The 20,934-nt window shown below is 38.3% G+C and overlaps 2 protein-coding genes and 1 pseudogene across 2 annotated transcripts; 1 reads left to right on the top strand and 2 right to left on the bottom strand.

The window, feature by feature from the left end:
* The first annotated feature begins 1,708 nt into the window (after positions 1-1,708).
* LOC130465487 (uncharacterized mitochondrial protein AtMg00810-like) lies at positions 1,709-2,914 on the top strand. Its single transcript, XM_056834262.1, has one exon. The coding sequence runs from the start codon at positions 1,709-1,711 to the stop codon at positions 2,912-2,914; it is 1,206 nt and encodes a 401-aa protein (XP_056690240.1).
* Positions 2,915-3,245: 331 nt separating this feature from the next.
* LOC110775366 (beta-amylase 2, chloroplastic-like) lies at positions 3,246-11,195 on the bottom strand (annotated as a pseudogene).
* Positions 11,196-11,248: 53 nt separating this feature from the next.
* LOC110775358 (riboflavin biosynthesis protein PYRD, chloroplastic-like) lies at positions 11,249-20,886 on the bottom strand. The gene is made up of 3 exons (XM_021979970.2): positions 20,234-20,886; positions 13,528-13,826; positions 11,249-11,996 (listed from the first exon to the last, which is right to left on the bottom strand). Exons 1-3 carry the CDS (start codon positions 20,663-20,665, stop codon positions 11,384-11,386), a joined length of 1,344 nt encoding a protein of 447 aa, XP_021835662.1. The 5' UTR covers positions 20,666-20,886; the 3' UTR covers positions 11,249-11,383.
* Between the last annotated feature and the right edge of the window lie 48 nt (positions 20,887-20,934).

Genomic DNA, 20,934 nt, shown 5'->3' on the forward strand with positions numbered 1-20,934 from the left:
AACAGGAATCGCAAATATTTAATTTAACATCTTAAATTTACGAAATTTTGCATCCGAAAAACTAAAACCTTCGAAAAGTCATAGTTAGGCTTCGAATTTGAGAATTCTGGGTTCGGCAGAAAAATACTATTTTTGTCAAAATTTTAGAATGCCTTTTACATGCGGAATTGACACAAAAATCACTCAATTCGGATGAGTAATGAAGAAACTGCCGAAAAACTGCGTACATATAATTAAATAAACGCAATTTGCAATTAATTAACAATTACGAAAATTAATCACCCCTTTTAATTCTTGCAAATTTGTATTATTTAACCATGTTCATGCAATTTAGATTATGAAAATAATAAGGGGCTCGTGATACCACTGTTAGGTTATGATACATATGACATTTACATAGATCATGCGGAAACAACCATTAACCCAGGAAACATATTATTTACACATAATCATATAGCATAATTAGATGCATACTCTTTGTTGCGTGCCTTCCCTAGCTGCGCCCGAACCGAACAAGAACAAGTCTTTTAGGACTCCAAGTGTCGTCCCTCCGTAGAAAGTCCACAGCACGTCCGGATCCGCCTTAAGATTGACCAACTAGAATCGCCCTTAAGGTACTCAGAAAATTCGGCACTTTTGGGGCAAGATGGGTGTTAGAATTTTCTCTCAAAAACTCACTTTTGAATACTTTAAAACTTGTGTATAAATTATGACCCCTAGGCCTTTATTTATAGAGTTATGGAAAAGGAATCGTAATCCTAGTAGGATGCGAATTAATTGGAATTAGAATTCTACATGAATTCTACTTAATCAATTTATCCAATAGGAATAGACATTTAATCATACACTGACTCTTGCAGATTCAGGAATCTCGCATGAGCTCAAACTCACACACACACGGCAGCCACAAGGGCTGCCCACGCATGCGAGCAGCAGCCCACGCAGCGCGGCCCACGCATGCGCGGCCTTGTGCGCGCTGGGCTGTGGCGTGCGTGCTTGCTGGGCGATGGCCTGGCTTCGTGCTGGGCCTTCGTCCGGCAGGCCTCGTCCGATGCTAATTCGTACGATACGCTTCCGATTAAATTTCCATTTCCGGAATCTATTTCCGATACGAACAATATTTAATATTTCCGATTCCGGAATTAATTTCCGTTTCGAACAAATATTTAATATTTCCGTTTCCGGAATTATTTTCCGATTCCGGTAATATTTCCGATTCTGACAATATTTCCGTTTCCGGCAATATTTCCGATTCTGGTAATATTTCCATTTCCAACAATATTTTCCGATACGTACCATGTTTCCGTTTCCGGCAACATCTACGACTTGGATAATATTCATATTTCCGATACGATCCATATTTCCGTTTCCGGCAATATCATCGTTTCCGGAGTATTCATTTCTTGCCTGTGACGATCTTAGCTCCCACTGAAACCAAGATCCGTCGGTTCCGAATATTCATAGATGGAGTATTTAATGCCTTTAAATACTTGATCCGTTTACGTACTATTTGTGTGACCCTACGGGTTCAGTCAAGAGTAAGCTGTGGATTAATATCATTAATTCCACTTGAACTGAAGCGGCCTCTAGCTAGGCATTCAGCTCACTTGATCTCACTGAATTTATTAACTTGTTAATTAATACTGAACCGCATTTATTAGACTTAACATAGAATGCATACTTGGACCAAGGGCATTATTTCCTTCAGATGCCACCTGGCTATGTTGGACCAGGAAGCAGAATTAAAGTAAGAAAAGAGGGGGAGATCATCACTGAAACACAAAAATCAAAGAAAGTTTGTAAACTTCTCAAGTCTCTCTATGGACTCAAACAAGCACCTAGGCAATGGTTTGCCAAACTTAGCTCTGCTCTGAAAACATATGGTTTCACTCAGTCCAGGTCTGACTACTCCTTGTTCACCAAAGAAACTGAATCAGACTTGACAGTCATTCTTGTGTATGTGGATGATCTAATTGTTGCTGGCACCAATCTCAATGAAATCAATGCAGCAAAAGCATTTCTTTCAAGTCAGTTTCATATGAAAGACATGGGAGAGCTGAGATATTTTCTGGGAATAGAAGTTGACAGAACAGATGATGGAATCTTTCTGTCACAAAAGAAGTACACACTTGATCTGTTGGAAGAATATGGGTTGTCTCAATGCAAAGCTCTAAAATTGCCAATGGACAGCCATCAAAAACTTGCTGCTGATATTGGTGAATCTCTTCCTCACCCTGAAGTGTATCAACAATTGGTTGGGAAACTCATCTATCTCACCATTACTAGACCTGATATTGCTTATACTGTGCATGTTTTAAGCAAATTCATGCATGCTCCAACATCTATTCACCTTCAAGCAGCCAAAAGGGTTCTTAGATATCTATTAGGTGCACCTGGTCAAGGGATTTTGCTTGCTAGCAAGTCCAGTGCTCATCTAACAGCATTCTGTGACAGTGACTGGGCAGGATGTCAAAATACAAGAAGGTCCACTTCAGGTTTCTGCATTCTAGTGGGTGAATCTCCTATATCCTGGAAATCAAAAAGACAAAGTGTTGTGTCTAGAAGCAGTGCTGAAGCTGAATATAGGGCAATGGCTCTAACTGTGTGTGAAGTAATGTGGCTGCAACAACTTCTACAAGATCTTGGCATTAAGAACATGGGGAATACACCAATCATGTGTGACAATCAAGCAGCTCTTGCCATTGCAGCTAACCCAGTGCATCATGAAAGAACAAAGCATGTTGATATTGATTGCCACTTCATCAGAGAAAAGACTGTAGAGGGCACTATCAATCCATGCTATGTCACTTCCTCTGAACAAGTTGCAGATGTGTTTACTAAGGTGTTGCCTACCACACAGCACACTCATCTTCTGTCCAAGCTTGGAGTTCGATCCACCTCACTCTCAGCTTGAGGGGGAGTGTTGAATGAGGTAGTAATGAAGCCCAAATAGAAGGCCCAATCGAACAAAGAACAAAGTAGCAGCCAGCAATAGCCAACAAAATCAGCCTAAGATCATGTGATCTTTTGTCATCTAGTGTAGTTGTCTTTTCTAGGAATTAGTGTAAGCTTCCTATTGGTTGCCTAGTTTACCTAATTTTGGGTGACTCCATATATAAAGGAGCACTTGTATTAAGCAACACACAATTTTCAGAAAATCAAATGAATGAAAGAAAATACGGCTAGTTGCTCCATTCCTCTTGCTGATTGAATGCAAAAAGTCTTCAACATTAAATTTGGCTAAGCCGAATTTTGTTTAGCCAACTGGATTGACTTAGGGGAAAAAATCGTGAAAATGTAGTTCAAACAACCAATTTGAAACAATAAAATGCAATTACCAAGTAATGGCACAAATTGGATTTTTACTTGGATACGAATGTGTCCTATAAAGAAGGATTTCCATCTACAAAACTGTTACCTGTGTATGTGACAAATCAATGTACAAGTTTGGCACATTAGTACGTACTGCACTATACTTCAAATGGAAATATGAAGTATAAAGGCTTAGGGATAAAATCAACTAGTGTAACTACATAACACCAAGGATTTATTTACTACCAAGTATGTTGTAGTAGCGTTTTTACTTTTTAGTCACTCCCAGAACTGGTTTGAGGTTCCGGCTCCTGACTTTCAGGCAACGGTATTCGGCAGTCAAGATCTGGGACTGACTCACCTATGAAAAAAAAAAAATTGATTTTTTAGAAATTCTTATTTGATCATTTGGTAAAGCAAGATCAGTGCATACGAGCGTGAATATATTGATGAAATTGCACAGGAAGGATTAGTACTGTACCATGCATTCTTTTAACAAATCTTACAAACTCTGTGAAGTTAGATTCTTCCATTAAATCAGGATTAAGCCTGAGATAAGTGAAAGCTGATAGATGTTTCCCGTCAAGATCGTTATGAGGCTTAGCATTTACTAGTGTTTTGTTATAGCCTTCTCTGTTATAACAAACAAGAGCATTCTCACTGGCTACTGGTATGCAAAAATCCCATGCAGCATTCAGGACCTGAAAGTCAACAGCAAGTGTAAAGGATCTACAAAATTTACAAACGTCTAAAACTTACAATTTTCACAATTTCTGCTTGGAAATTCGGAGGACTAAAACAAAAGGATCGAAAGTGGCTAGTTGAACTGTAATATTAGCTAACCTGCCAAACCAAGCCCTCGGGGTCTGCTAGTGCCTCTGGGTATACCTCATGCTGGTCCATTGTGCGCAATTCCACACATGTAAAGTTCAAACTTCAAAGCAGCTTCATGTTTCTTGAACATTGCTGCAATCGAAGCATAGCCATCACGATTGCAAGAGTTGTAGAACCCAGCGGTCAGCTCAGCAGCATGACTGGCTGTCTTGTACCACCAATGAATACCGCACCAATAACCAATTTTTTTGTTTTTTGAGAGAAGCACCAATAACCAATTAAGTCTTGACTTCAGTAATAAAGAGGACCTCCAACTTTCAACCATAGATTACCCTTTGAAATCAAAATTATATTGTCTGTATACTGGGCCTGAAACTTTGCTTCCTCACCTTTGAAGAAATGGGGAAGCCTTCAAAGGCTAGGTTGGCCAGGGAAAGTACGCGATCTCCATGATCAATCAGAACCTTTGAATACCAATTCAGGAAAAATCTGCCATAATAGCTGTCATAGTCACCACCATCACGAAAAAAACCTGTCTTGTGTGGCCAAGAATTATAAGAACCTGTATTCTCAGCTCTGCCCCAAGATAAATGTCCCCTCACTTCAGCTGCCTTCTCCAGACTCTTCATTAGATACTTGTCATGGCACTGCAGAAGGCATTGTCCTAAATCATGTCAAAGGTTTCTTCTGTACATATCATGAATCATACTATCCCATTTAAGAATATCCTACCAGCATCTCTTTTTGCGATAATAAGAGTATTCCCAGTTTTTTCTTTCTTTTGTTTAATTTTATATTCTTGCAGGAGTTCCAGCAGTTGAAGCATTCAGAAACTGTTGGGACGAGGGGTAATGGGAATCTATGAGAAAATATTTAACAAAATGCAGCTGTGTAGAAAACTTCTTACAGTATGCAGATATGTTTTTACCTGAAATTCACCGATGCCTGGATACTTGCAACCATGATTTGCAGGATAGGATGGATAACGTAGCTCCCCACATGCACCTAGCCCAACCTCAATCTCAGATATGGTTCCACCTTCAAAAAAAAAAAACGTTGAATTCCACTTGGAAGCTTCGCATATAATCAAAGTAAACCTGACTTGTCACCAGGATAAGATTCAGAAGTGTGGTTCACAAACCCATCCAAACTAGGGAGTTCACAGTAGACTACCGCATTTTCATGAACACGTTACTTTTGTGATGCAATTTCGGTGTAACTAAACTCGGCTATAAAAAGGATACCCACATATATTTTCCATCTACCCAACCCCACCCAAAAGAAGGGAATAAAAAAAACAGTACTTAGAAATGAAAAGAACCAGAAGCAAACTGAAATTGAAATATTCAGTAAAACATTATACCTCAACTGCTGTACGGCCTCTTAAAACACGCTCTTTGTCTATTCCCCAAGAGAGGCTTTCAGTATTGCGCCTACCATCTTGATCCGTGAAATATATATCGGGATTAGTTTCACCAATTTCTGTGATCCAATGTGGGAGGGGAATATGCACATCATCCCCAACATTTCCTGAACATGCATGGAAAGACATAACAACCTATGACAGAACAACCATTTCAGAGTTTGCCCGTTAAATTCACGATGAAGGTGAAATGATTGCCTGTTAAATTCACTATCAAGGTGAACTGATATGGACACAAATCCTTTCATGAAAAAAATATATAGACTCAGTCTAAAACCTACCGGTTTAATAATTTCTGTTAAGATCTGACCCATGAAACATCACGTGTGAGAGTCCCACATTGATAAAAGAGAAGAGAGTTAAACACTTAATAAGGCCAAGGGGCTACTCCCCTTATTGCCATATGGTTTTAAGGTGGAACCTCCTTTGGACTTGTTAAGTGGGCTCTCTCTCTTGGTGACGTGCGCGGCCCAGGCCCGTATTTAACAATTTCTCAATGTGGTTTTCTAGGTAGTAGCCTTCAATTTCATCAGGAGTAAGATTGCATGATACTGCAGGAAGCAGAGGAAGATAACCTCATGGAGATAAGCATCTCAGACAAAGTTTTTAATTCTCACTCAAATTTAGCTATAAAAAAAAGGTCATTTCACATGGATACATTTTAGTTAGAAACTAGCCAAATTAACTCGAGTCTGGTTTACTCGAGTATTCAATGGCATGAAAATAAATTCATGTTTCAATTCAAGACATAAAGTTGCTTATGATATGTATCTAAAGTGTATGAAGCTTATTAATGTCAAGCGGTTAGAATCCCACTAGTCTTAAATACCCCTGCAGTAAGTAAGTACCAAGAAATCAGACATGCAGCTTGAATAACAAGCCACATGTCCTTCATACTTTCATAGACAAGAGTATGGGAAATACCTGTAATTTAAGTCCAAGATTACGCACGACCTGAAACAGTTTCCTGTAACCACTCCAATTATATTTCTGTGGTCCACTGCTTCCACTATGCCCCACCAACAATCAACCATAACACCATCAACATTATTCAACTTCAAAATTTTGAGTTGCTCCGTGAGGTTGTGTGGATCCACTTCACAGTTCATATCAATGGTATTTGACTGTAACATAGAAAATATGAGCAAGAGATATTCAGCAAGTCAATGATAGGAAAAAGAGATAAAAAGAAAGAAAGTGGAAGCCTACATGCAGGTGCAATTAGGGACTAGGGAGACTATGAAAAACATCATTGGAAGTCATTGGCAGATTGATGCAAAGCGAGGAGGCATCGTGTATTAGGAGATACAACAACAACAACAAAGCCTTAGTCCCAAAATGATTTGGGGTCGGCTAACATGAATCGTCGTAGGAGATCGTCATTGTCACCAATAAAACCAGAAAGGAGCATGAAGTAAAAAGAAAAAGCAAGGAAGAGAAGGTGGAATTAATGAAAGTAAGATAAGAGAAAAATAAATATAAATAATATAGAAGAAATATTGTAAGACGATAATAAAAAATAAGTAAAGTTTAAAATAAATGAATAAGTAAAATAAGTAAATTTTAAAATAACATTTAAAAATAAAAAACTCAAAAGAATTTTAAAGATAAAATAAAAAATAAAATAAAAATAAAAATAAAAATAAAAATAAATTAAAAAAAAGAAAGAAACAGAAACATGAAAGTTGTATAAGTAGATACCCCAAGAGAGAGGGGCTATGTTTCTCTCTCTAGAAAAACCCTAGAAAAAACCCTAATGGCCATAGCCGCCACCCCTAACCTCTAACCAAAGGCATTCAAATCTAAGCAAATTCCAGTGAAGTTAGCTTATCTATTCCAAGAGTAAGGTTTTCTTTAGCCAAAAATTTATCAATTCTCGAAGAAGTTTGAGTTATTTTTTCGAAAGTCTATTGTGGGTTACTGGGTTCATTTGCCCCAATTTCTTTCGTTTATATCCAAAAATGCCGACCTTGGTTTCTCAGTCAATTCGATGCCGCCATGCCGGCGACCTTTGTTTGAAAGGCTTCCGGAAATTTCTGTGAGGCGTTTGTCGGCTAGAAGTATCCACTAGTAGCCAACTCTAGTGACGTTTCTCCGGCAACACTTTAGCTCCGTTCAAGTCTGCTAATTTCGTCAGTCGTCATTGACTCATCGCTTTAGCCCGATGATCCTAGGTGCCTCAATCGGCTTTAGCCTAAGATCCTTGAAGGTAAGCCGCTAGATCGAGATGGTGGATCCGAGCCTCTTGTTGTATCTTCTCCAACCAGTTATGTATATTGCTTGGGTCATTTAAATTTGTAAATCTGTGCTAATTCATTTCTTCTTTTGGTTTGTATTATTTCAATTTTTAATTTGTTTTTGGTAGGTTTTCTTTGATTAAGTTTAGGTATTGGGTTTGGACTTTCGAGTATCGGTGAGGTCGAAGAGTTTATCTTGTATCGCTCGACTTATCATTTGCCATTGTAGTCTATTCACCAAGTTTTCTTGGAACCGGGGCTGGGTAGTATGAGGTGGGTAGTATGAGGTTAGAGTGTAGTATCTTTGTTCTCTTCGATTTCGTTTCTTCTTCTCGGAGTCTGTATTTCATCCGAAAGGATGGGTCACCCGAAAGGGTGAGCTAGGCAGTCCGCCTAGTTTTATTTCCTTATCAAAATTAAATTTAAAAAAAAAAAAAAATGAAAGTTGTATAAGTCAAATGAAGTCATCAATATATATTCTCTCCCTCCACAATATCCTATCCAACGCCATATTTTCCTCAATCCCAAGAAAGCTCATATCGTGCTCAACCACCTTCCTCCAAATTTTCTTAGGTCTTCCCCTACCCCTTGCAATTCTATCATTTTGCCACCCTTCTATCCTCCTAACCGGGGCATCACTTGATCTTCTGCTTACATGTCCAAACCATCTTAAACGATTTTCCATCATCTTAAACTCAATCGGTGCAACCCCTACTTTCTTCCTAATAATCTCATTCCTCAAACGATCCTTTCTTGTATGCCCACACATCCAACGTAACATGCGCATCTCCGCCACATTCATCTTGTGCACGTGACAATGTTTCACTGCCCAACATTCCGTGCCGTATAACAAAGCCGGTCGAATTGCCGTGCGGTAAAATTTTCACTTCAATCTTTGGGGCATGCCTGAATCACATAGGAACCCTGTGGCACTTTTCCACTTCAACCAACCTGCTTTGATTCTATGGGCCACATCGCCATCCAATTCTCCATCCTTTTGGATAATAGATCCTTAATAACGGAACATTTCAGAGCCTTGGACAATTTTCCCATCTAAGGTAATCCCCCCTGTCTCTCTATCTTGGACTCCACTAAACTTACACTGCATATATTCCGTCTTGTTTCTACTCAGCCTAAAACCCCGAGATTCCAAAGTTTGTCTCCATAACTCCAACTTACTTTCCACTCCTTCTTTTGTTTCATCAATCAACACAATATCATCTGCAAACATCATGCACCAGGGTATACCATCTTGGATTGACCTCGTCAATTCGTCCATGACTATAGCAAAAAGAAACGGGCTAAGTGCGGAACCTTGATGCACTCCAATCGTAATGGGGAATTTTTCGGTCTTACCAACACTAGTTCTCACACTTGTGCTAACTCCCTCATACATGTCCTTGATGATATCAATATACTTCCTCGGAATTCCTTTCCTACTTAATGCCCACCAAAGAATTTCCCTTGGTACCTTATCATACGCCTTCTCCAAATCAATGAAAACCATATGTAAATCCTTCTTCTTATCTCGATAATTTTCCATTAGTTGCCTTATAAGATGAATGGCCTCCATAGTCGATCTCCCAGGCATAAATCCAAACTAGTTCTCCGAAATTTTCACAATTCTCCTCAGTCTTTGCTCAATAATCCGCTCCCTAAGTTTCATAGTATGACTCATTAGTTTGATTCCTCGATAGTTGGCACAATCCTGGACATCACCCTTATTCTTGTACAAGGGGATGATAGTACTTTTCCTCCACTCTACTGGCATCCTATTACTTCCCCAAATCTTGTTGAAAAGAGTTGTTAACCATACAACCCCTCTCTCTCTCTCCCGTGTATTAGGAGATATAAAAATAAAAAAAATTAATCTTACTAACATCACATAAATAGGGACATAAGGTGTTCCAGCATAATCATGTTCCGGAAGCTTTGGGATTGTCTGTACAACCTGAAAGCAGGAAATAAAAACATCAAGAATGCAACTAGAATTGAGAACCTCAAAACCATTTGAAAGAGTTGTTAGACTGTAATGTACTCCGTGTAAAACACAAAAGAACATTCTGCACGAGAGTTTAAAGCATAAACAGATACAATGATAATCTTACTGGAAACAAGCAAGCATGTTAGTTCTGATGAAGAGTTGCTAGGCTACAATCCTACTCAATGAAGTTAACCAACAAATCAAATCTCTTCTTACTGGGAACATGTTCAGTCCATTGTGAAGTGGGGTTCAAGTCGCATGGATACACTCTACGGCATCTTAAACTATAAGCAAATGAATCCAAAGATGACAAGCAACTGAAGCTTGAGGTCCTTGATCTTCAAAGTCGCACACTACTGACACAGTATCATAACAAAGAAAGTCGATTGCTTTGTTATCGCAAATGCTCATATATATCACTCTCTACTGTAAGCTATGTTCTATTACCTCGGTCATGCACAACAAAAACAAAGCCTTATTCCTAAATGGATAGGGTCGACTACATGAACCAAGCATATATCTCCTGTGGACATCCACATGATCTTTTCCTTCATTCATTCCAATCTAATATTACATGCTCTTGCAAATCCATTTACTTCATGTCATTTTTTAACTCCCTCCATCAACTCTCAAATACTGTTACTGAGATTATCCAAAAATTACAACACCTCATTTGTGAACCCGGCCCTACATCCAGGAAAGTGAAACTTTCCTACTGAACCCCATTAATCATACTCCCTCCCTACCAATTTAATTCATATTACTAGTTCAAGTTACACTATTAACACGGCTATTAAATCCGAATAACAGGAATACTTGTTTTGATCTACTTATGAAGATATTCAAAATATTAGGAACAAAATTCACAAATGATCTCAAAGAACTCCCCAGTTAATTATTTCCAATAACAATTTGAAACCAATTTCAAGCATTGAACTAACTAGATTTCAATATGATTCAATGGAAAATAATCCCACACTTCAAACAACAATAACATAAAATAAGGCTAAATAACATTATCAAAACCATCGGTACTTGTATATAGTTATATACTCTCTCCGGATTCGGTTGCGTATTACTGGTTTAAATTTCGTCGACCGGCTTGACAATTAATTCCAGTCGGAGGAAATAACAAGTAATTCCATTCGGAGAAAATATAAAAAAAGAAACAAAGGAATCAATGGGAGCTTGTTCATCATCATCATAAAAAAACTAGGAATTACCTCATTTTCATCCAAAGAATCAACGGGAGAATGTTCATCATCATTGTCATTGTCTAAATAGCATCATCAACATTATCTACAACAAACCTAGAACCAGCATCCAAACTCTCTCCTGTGTCCCCAACCACAGCCCATCTCCGTGTCTTAGAACTCGGTGACCAGCCGGAATCCTGTTTGTACATAACTCATAAATATGACCGGTAGACATCTGTATTAAAAACAAACATGCTACCTCTTTATATAAAAATTTTGCTCTTGATATTCCATATAATTTTATTTAGTTGATTCTGTAAAAACACTTGTAATTCTCTGACAAAATCATAACAATTCTCTTATATGAGAAATTAAGTCAATGAATACTATATAAAGATCAAAAATATCCCTCAAGTAACACAGTGTCTCGTGTAATCCTAGCTGATAAGTTCTTCAACCTCTTACTTTGGGTGAGACTCATCATTGTTGAGGAAGAAAGATTAACATCATTCCCTACCCAAAGAGGTAGTACCTCCACTACCACCTTTTGTACTGAATTCGTTAGAAAACCTTTCTCCAAAATGTCTTCCCAAACGCTTAGTTTCCCCCTCAAATCTACCAATACATTACACATTCCTTGTCTACTACAATACTCCAAAACAGCATCCAAACTGATGTCGTCCATAACAACTGTTTCAAAACCCTTCCGAGACATTTCCTGTGATAGTGTTACTTCCTTGTCCACAAATATAATTGGTTTACAGTCTGCTTCTACAAGTAGTTCCAAATTCCAGTTAAGGATATCAGACTTCTTAGCCATAAATATTTGTTGAGGTTGACGGGCATTTGATTCTTGTGATTTAAGGAATGACATCTCTTTGTCCATCTTGGTGGTTGCTGCATGTATTACTGCATCATATTCTTGTAGCAATTGAGAGTAATATCCTCCACTCTCTGCAACTTTATCCCCCAGTTGATCTGAAAGCACGGCATTAACGGAGATGGAATATCTGCAAGTCGATTAGTAGTAACCATTAGCTACATGCAAAACATATACAAACCCCGAAGAAAGCTTCCAAAATTTGTGTCATGTACAAAGAAATTCAAATGGAATAGTAATAAGAAAGCGCCAGTGAACCAACTTTTAGATGGCAACACTACTAAAATAATGTTGATTTGCTGCGCCCAAAAAAGGCTCATTTGGGTAGCGGCAATATTAAGGGCTGCAATTTAAGAATTGTTATTTGCTGATTCTTTTAGCAAATCATAATATTTTGGGAACCAGTAAAGAGTGTGTTTCTGAACAAGACAAACCAGAAAGGCTTTGTAGTCTAAAATCAAACGACCTATTCCTCCATCACTTACATGCCTGTTATTCTTTATCTATCCTCTAATGTGAATATCTATTACACAAACAACTAAAACTATATGTGGTGAGCTCTGAGGCATCACTCCTTTGACCTTAACCTATTTTATGATCTGGAATAGGGATCAAATTATAGCCAAACAAGTGTATTATCTATATATCGGGTTGGTAAAATTCCATGATGCATAATACCTGCCAAAACAGTGTATCAGAAACATCTGCCAAAAATGCAGGTTTACTAACCGAAAGTATATTAAACCAAATCAAGCCATATTAGACAAACTCAGAACGTCAATATAAATACGACCAAGATTAACGCAGAGGAAAGCCATAAAGTATATGTTGAAAGTACTATAGCTTACTCATACATCAAACATCAAAGAATTCAAACAACGAAGAGACACCAGTTCTAAAACAACTCATGGGTGACAAATATCAGACAACAAAAATTACTGACCATTGAGCTAAACTTAATTTCTATCCTAAAGAACTTCACAAAGCGACTAACTCTAATTTACAAACAATACTAGACACCCGTATGGTACTCAACAAATTCACAACATAATCTTGCCTGTAATGTCACACTTACAAACACACAATTCGACAGTCTCACATACCCTCACACACCTGCACCATACACAGCAAGTACTCATGAAACCAGCATACACCAAAAACAAAATGTACAAACCCAAGATAACCTGCAAACACCCAACATGACCTACAGTACGTCCTGCACACACCCAAAACATGACCCACACACACTACACCTTACCATGCTCTTACACTGCTAGTCCACTGCACTACGAGCTGCTAACCACTACTGCCAGCAGGACAGTATTATCACGCCTTACCATGCTTTTGTGGAAGTAAAAAGAGTCTCATTTGCTTAGCTTTATTTAAAAAAGCATCAAATTAGACAAATTGCATTATTTGATGTGTTTCAAGCTCACGAACGCAGCAGATGATATATCAAAATTTCAAAACCTGTAATCATTTAATGAGTAGAGAAAAACACAGTAAATTTGACGCGTCGATTCAAGTTTCTCAACACCGAAGGAGACACATAGTGCTTAACCTGTCCTTTCCACAACTTCTCCTTACATAACAAAAATTAACTCATGGATTCATGTTCTTATCATACTCAGTACAAATCATCACTATTAAATAAGCTTTACCTGAGAGTAACAAAAGGCTTCCCAGAAATCATTTTGTGAATAAATGCTTCATTGAGCTTGTTGCATAAATCTTCCTCAACTCCAACAACTACTTCAATGCCTGCTTCTTGAAGCCTATTAATCCCCCTAGATGAAACAATGGGGTTTGGATCCACCATGCCAACCACAACTCTCTTCACTTTGGCTTTGATCAAAGCCTCAGAACAGGGAGGAGTTTTTCCATAATGATTGCAGGGTTCCAAAGTCACATAAGCAGTTGCATTCTCAGCCTGCTCCCCAGCATCCCTCAAAGCAAAAACCTTGAAAGTTTCACCTTTACATCATCAATAACGGAACTAAACGAGGCGAATACCGTATAAGATAAACTAAGATCCAAGATATACCATGAATCAATCTACAAACAAAATTGACCACCAAAACAAGCATTGCAAGAGTACTCTAATGAACACATAAAACATTACACCACATTCTAATTACAAATTGAGATATTCACCATAAACTGTGAATAAGAACTTCTGTGTATTTGCTTCTAAAGCGCCCGACAAACATGTATTCTCCCATTAAAAACACGACTCTAACTAGATCTCCAAACAAAATTTGACCATCGATCCATCAAAACAAGCACTTCAGGAGAATACTTTCTATAGAACACAACAACTATTACACCACATTGTTGGAAGTATAGGTAGTGATGCTTCAAAAGAATGAAAATTGTGCTTGTCCCACATTGACAAAAAATAAGAGTTTTACCCACTTTATATATTCTCACTCCACTAATAGGTTTGTTAGAAGACTTGAGAGGAGGCTCTAGGCCACCGCACACGCGTGCGCGCGCGGGCCGGGCCGGGCTCGGGCTCGGGCGAGTGGCGCGGCGCGTTCGCGGGTGTGGGTGGGGCCCTTTTTGCCGCCAATCAATCCCGTGTAACGGCTAGTTGTTGTATTTTGGTAACCGAATAATTTCCATAACGGTTACAGATTTTATTCCGGAAATTGAGTCATTGATTGATTCTAATTGATTACCGAATTTATTTCCTTCCCGAAATAATTCTTCAGCCTTCCGTTATTTATTTTGGCTTCCTCCTTCACAAAGAAAACACAGAAAAATTTGCTCTCCGAAAATTTTCCTCTCAAACACATACTCTCTGATTCATTTGGGCAACGCTCAATTTCGTTTTCAATCTATCTTTTTGTACTACACCAACGAGATAGATGTCATGTAACCCTGGAGGTTGATTGTCAAGAGGCCGTGTGTACGTAACGGGGCAAATTCAACTTTAGGGCAGTGTTCATACACGCCACGACTTGGTTAAAGATAAGTTTATTCGTTCATTACTAGTCATTGTTCCTACAATCTAAAGTTGAATTTTTTTTCTTCCGTGTTTTATTTTTACAATGGCTGGTCATATCCCTACTGCTATCCCTTTCACTTCTGCCATGCTTCCCAACCCTTTCATCCCTGATATGTCTAAGTTAGATCCTTTCGATGGGAAGAATTATAAGATGTGGTCTGGTAAGATGGAGTTTTTCTTGGGTCAAATTGGGGTAGATTATTGTCTTACTGTTATTGCTGCCCCTGCAAATTCCACTAGGGATTTTGAGAAAGATAACAAAACCTGTCGTGGGATGTTGTTGCACTACATGACTGCTTCTCTTTATATGATTTATAGTAAGTCTAAGAATGCTATGGAAATTTGGGATGCTCTGAAAACTAAGTATGGAACTGATGATTTTGGGACTAAGAAATATGCTTGTAGTCGTTGGTTAAATTTCCGTATGACTGATGATAAGCCTGTCCTTGATCAAGTTCATGAGTATGAACATTTATGTGCTGATATTGTTGCTGAGGGCATGAAAATCTGTGAGCTTTTCCAAGCCAACTGTCTCCTTGAGAAATTACCCCCTTCTTGGCAAACCTATGTCCATTCCATGAAACACAAACAAAAAGACTTTACCCTTCAAGAACTCGTTTCCTATATTAAGATTGAAGAGCAGAACCGTATCCAAACCAAGGGAAAAACTACTGACCATTCTTCCTCTACTGCTAATCTTGTTGAAACTAAAAGAAATGCAGGTTATAATAAGGGACCGAAAGGCAAGGGTCCAAATCAGTTCCATGGCACAAGGCAGAACAACAACAACAAGGAGAAAAGGCAGTTTAAAGGAAATTGCTATACTTGCGGTAAGTATGGTCATTCAGCTAGGGAATGCAGGCAAGGACATGGACCTGGGAACAAGCCAAAGGAGAACAAGCCTCAAGCTAATCTCACTGAAGACATCATTGTTGCTGTTGTGTCCGAGGTGAATCTGGTGAGCAACGTGACTGAATGGGTTGTTGATACTGGAGCAACTCGCCACATTTGTTCGAGCAAGGAAATGTTTCAAGACTATGAAAAAGTTTCTGAAGGAGAATGTGTCTTCATGGGCAACTCAAGCACTGTGAGTGTACTTGGCAAAGGAAAAGTTTTTCTAAAGCTTACTTCTGGAAAAACTATTGCTTTGCAAAATGTTTTGCATGTACCCGATATCCGCAGGAACCTCATTTCTGGTGCTTTACTTAACAAAGCAAGTATCAAGTTAACTTTTGAATCTGATAAACTCGTACTTACCAGAAATGGTGAATTTGTGGGTAAGGGATTTTGTAATGAGGGTTTATTTGTGCTTGATGTTGTGACTGATAATAATAATTCTTCTGCTTCTGTTTATATTGCTGAGTCAGTTTCTTTATGGCATTCTAGACTAGGTCATGTGAATGTTGCATCTGTCAAGAGACTCAAACAACTTAGTCTTATTCCAGATTTTAGTAATACCTCTTTTGACAAATGTGAAGTTTGTGTAGAAGCTAAGCACCCGAAAAAAGCCTTTAATAAGAATGTATGTCGATCTTCTACCCTACTAGAACTAATTCATAGTGACTTAGGTGACTTTAAGAATTCCATGAGTAGAGGAGGAAAACGTTATTATATTACCTTTGTAGATGATTTTTCTCGTTATTGTAAGGTCTATTTATTGAGTACTAAAGATGAGGCAGAAGAGAAATTCCATATTTATAAGGCTGAGGTTGAAAACCAATTAGACCTGAAAATAAAGAGAGTTAGATCAGATAGAGGTGGTGAATATGATGGAACTCCTTTAAAGAAATTTTGTGAAGCTAATGGGATTATTCATGAGGTTACAGCTCCTTATACCCCAGAACAAAATGGAATAGCTGAACGCAAAAATAGGACACTTAAGGATATGATGAATGCTATGCTTATAAGTTCTGGTATGCCTACTAACATGTGGGGTGAGGCAATTCTTTCTGCTTGCTATGTGCTTAACCGTGTTCCCCATAAGAAATTAGATAAAACCCCATATGAATTGTGGAAAGGGTTTAAGCCTAATTTGGGTTACCTTAAAGTGTGGGGGTGTTTGGGAAAAATAGGACTTCCTGATTTCCAAAGGAGTAAGATTGGACCTAAAACCGTAGATGGTATTTTTATAGGTTATGCGTCCAACAGTGCTGCATATAGATTCATTCTTAAGGATGCATCTGGTTTTGGACCAATTCGTGAGTCAAGGGATGTAGAGTTTTTTGAGCATATTTTTCCTATGAAAGTTAATGTTCAAGCATGCTTACCTGTTGCATCTCCACCTTCCATTGTGCATCATGACATTGCATCATCTAGTGAGACTCTAGAACCTAGAAGGAGTAAAAGAACTAGAACTGAGTCTAGCTTTGGACCCGATTTTATTACTGCCTTCCTAATTGAGAAAGAGTTATTAGACGAGCAAGAAGTTGATGCATTTCTCTTAGAAGAAAACCCTAGATCCTATGGAGAAGCTATGAGGTCAATTGATTCAACTTTTTGGTTAGAGGCCATAAATAGTGAAATTGAGTCTATCATGAGTAATAACACTTGGATTTTGTCTGATCTTCCTAGAGGTTGCAAGCCCTTATGTAGTAAGTGGATTTTTACTAAGAAACATACTCCAAAAGGATCTTTGATTAAGTATAAAGCTAGGCTTGTGGTAGGAGGTCATCGTCAAAAGCATGGTGTAGACTATTTTGATACATATTCTCCTGTCACTAAAGTTGCCACCATTAGAGTCTTAATTGCACTTGCATCCATTCATGATCTTGTTGTGCATCAAATGGATGTAAAAACTGCTTTTTTGAATGGTGATTTGAATGAAGAAATTTATATGAAGCAACCAGAGGGATGTGTTGTTCCTGGACAGGAAGATAAGGTATGCAGGCTCATTAGATCATTGTATGGATTAAAACAAGCACCTAAACAATGGTATAACAAATTTCATCACACTATTATTTCTAATGGCTTTCAGGTAAATGATTCTGATGCTTGTGTGTATTCCAAACTTTCAAAACTTGGTTGCGTTTTCATATGTCTATACGTGGATGACATGTTAATTTTTGGTACCAATATAGACATAGTGAACGAAACCAAGGCTTTCCTAAATTCTTGTTTTGAGATGAAGGATTTAGGAGAGACAGATGTGATTCTTGGCATAAAGATTACTAGAACTTCATATGGGATGTCTTTAAACCAATCTCATTATATTGAAAAGATTTTAAAGAAATTTGGTCAATTTGACTGCACTCCAGTGCAAACCCCATATGATTCTAGTATTCATTTGAAAAAGAACAAAGGTAATTCTGTATCACAGGAACAATATGCCAAGATTATTGGAAGTTTGATGTTTTTGATGAACTACACTAGACCTGATATAGCATATGCGGTTAGTAGATTGAGTAGATATACTCATAATCCTAATCAAGATCACTGGAATGCATTGATTAGATTATTGAAGTATTTGAAAGGCACTATCAATTGGGGTTTAAATTATCATAGAGCACCTTGTGTTCTTGAGGGATATTGTGATGCCAATTGGGTGTCGGATAGTGATGAAATTCAATCTACTAGTGGCTATGTTTTTACTCTTGCTGGAGGAGCTATATCATGGAAATCATCTAAACAAACTTGCATTGCCAAATCTACTATGGAATCTGAGTTTATTGCTTTAGAATTGGCAGGACAGGAAGCTGGATGGATAAGGAGTTTGCTTGCTGATATTCCATTGTGGGGGAAACCAGCTCCATCAGTTTCAATGCATTGTGACTCACAAGCTGCAATTGGGGTAGCGAAAAATCAAGCCTATAATGGAAAGAGAAGGCATATTCGCTTAAGGCATGCTATAGTTAGAGATCTGATCAGAAAAAATGTAATATCACTCGAGTATGTAAAGTCCGAGAGGAATATTGCAGATCCTCTCACCAAAGGCCTTTGTAGAAAAATGGTGCTTGAGTCAGCACAAGGAATGGGTTTAAAGCCTATTATGGAGTAAATTGTGGTGGACACCCATCTTAGGAAATCTAAGTTCAATGGGTCAAACGAAATCACAAAAGAACTCATGTTTGTTACTACTACCATTCCTAATAATAAAAGTGATGTAGTATTTTTCTAACTGTCATATGCGTAAGGTTGAGCTAAGGCTCTTAATAAGTTCATAGCCTTCAGAAGGTGGGTTGTGACAGTACAAACTTGATGAACTTACCTATGTGAATGTGGGGGTTACGCCCAATCCCCTATGAGAGTCCTTAAGGCTTAGGACCACTAGAGCATTCATGAAAATCCGGGTATTTTGTGGGGCACTAAAAAATTACAAATTGCGAAAACGAGTCTTGATTTGAGAAAAGTTGAAACGCGCAAAGTAGTTTACTAACTTCGTGATAGGTTCAAAGAGAAATCTACCTAAACCGACTGTAAGATACTTTTGTATGCGTTGGGTGTTAATTCAAGTCCAAAAGACATTGACACTTTCAAAACTAAAGTCTCCGTTGCCCAAAACGTTCCTTCCTAGTTTTTCCTGTTCTTTTGAATCATGTGGGGGATTGTTGGAAGTATAGGTAGTGATGCTTCAAAAGAATGAAAATTGTGCTTGTCCCACATTGACAAAAAATAAGAGTTTTACCCACTTTATATATTCTCACTCCACTAATAGGTTTGTTAGAAGACTTGAGAGGAGGCTCTAGGCCACCGCACACGCGCGCGCGCGCGCGGGTCGGGCCGGGCTCGGGCTCGGGCGAGTGGCGCGGCGCGTTCGCGGGTGTGGGTGTGGGTGGGGCCCTTTTTGCCGCCAATCAATCCCGTGTAACGGCTAGTTGTTGTATTTTGGTAACCGAATAATTTCCATAACGGTTACAGATTTTATTCCGGAAATTGAGTCATTGATTGATTCTAATTGATTACCGAATTTATTTCCTTCCCGAAATAATTCTTCAGCCTTCCGTTATTTATTTTGGCTTCCTCCTTCACAAAGAAAACACAGAAAAATTTGCTCTCCGAAAATTTTCCTCTCAAACACATACTCTCTGATTCATTTAGGCAACGCTCAATTTCGTTTTCAATCTATCTTTTTGTACTACACCAACGAGATAGATGTCGTGTAACCCTGGAGGTTGATTGTCAAGAGGCCGTGTGTACGTAACGGGGCAAATTCAACTTTAGGGCAGTGTTCATACACGCCACGACTTGGTTAAAGATAAGTTTATTCGTTCATTACTAGTCATTCCATATACAAAACATATTACTATAAACAATGAAAATATGGATTGTAAAAATCACTTTTGCAGTACAATAAAATATGAAAATGATCAAGATTGAGCACTTCACTAATCCAATCATCATTAGTACGAGTTGATTATTACCTCAGCATGAGGCTCACCTGCCTTGGGATGAAACCCTTGACCAACAATCTTACCATCTTTAACAATAACACAGCCAACCATAGGATTAGGACTAGTACACCCAATTGCCTGCTTAGCTAGCTCCACAGACTTTCTCATGTAAAATGCATCATCTTTACTTATACTCTCACACCTCACTTTCACAACATCACCCCCAATTCGGAAACTAAAACTTGCCCCGGATAACCTTTTTCCCATACTCCAATACCCATGATTGAATCTTGAATCAAATACGGGTTTTCTCAAATAAAACATGTTTTTATGTGGGTTTGGCACCAATTGGGACAAACTAAAAGACCCAGAAACAGATTTATATGTTGATTTCGTCAGGTGAGGTGAGACAATTGATGGATTGAAGATGGAATTTGGGTTTGAAAGAGTGAGAAAATTCATGTTTTTTTTTGGTAATTAGCAATTTGGGTTGATTGACAACTATGTAAATGCAAATTGGCTAAAAGCAATCAGAGTTATCAGCCATTAAATGAAAGTATAACTCAGTTTGAGCAAAATTACAGAGAGAAGTAAATAAATACGATAATAAAGAGAAGTGAGGTGGGCAATTTTACAAGAAATACCTGCAACAGCAAGAACCATGCTGCGGCCTGCGGGAGTGCGGCGAAACAGTAGTTGAAGATTGGAATTTGGAAGGCATTGAGAATTTC

The sequence above is a fragment of the Spinacia oleracea genome, chromosome 1 (genome assembly GCF_020520425.1).
Source record: "Spinacia oleracea cultivar Varoflay chromosome 1, BTI_SOV_V1, whole genome shotgun sequence".
Taxonomy (NCBI): domain Eukaryota; kingdom Viridiplantae; phylum Streptophyta; class Magnoliopsida; order Caryophyllales; family Amaranthaceae; genus Spinacia; species Spinacia oleracea.

Coding starts and splice junctions, on each gene's coding strand:
- LOC130465487 (XM_056834262.1), top strand. CDS start 1,709: ATGCCACCTGGCTATGTTGGACCAGGAAGCAGAATTAAAGTAAGAAAA.
- LOC110775358 (XM_021979970.2), bottom strand. CDS start 20,665: ATGAATTTTCTCACTCTTTCAAACCCAAATTCCATCTTCAATCCATCA. Junction 13,827..20,233: donor CAGGTGAGCCTCATGCTGAG/GTAATAATCAAC, acceptor GAAACTTTCAAG/GTTTTTGCTTTGAGGGATGC. Junction 11,997..13,527: donor AAGCCTTTTGTTACTCTCAG/GTAAAGCTTATT, acceptor ATCGACTTGCAG/ATATTCCATCTCCGTTAATG.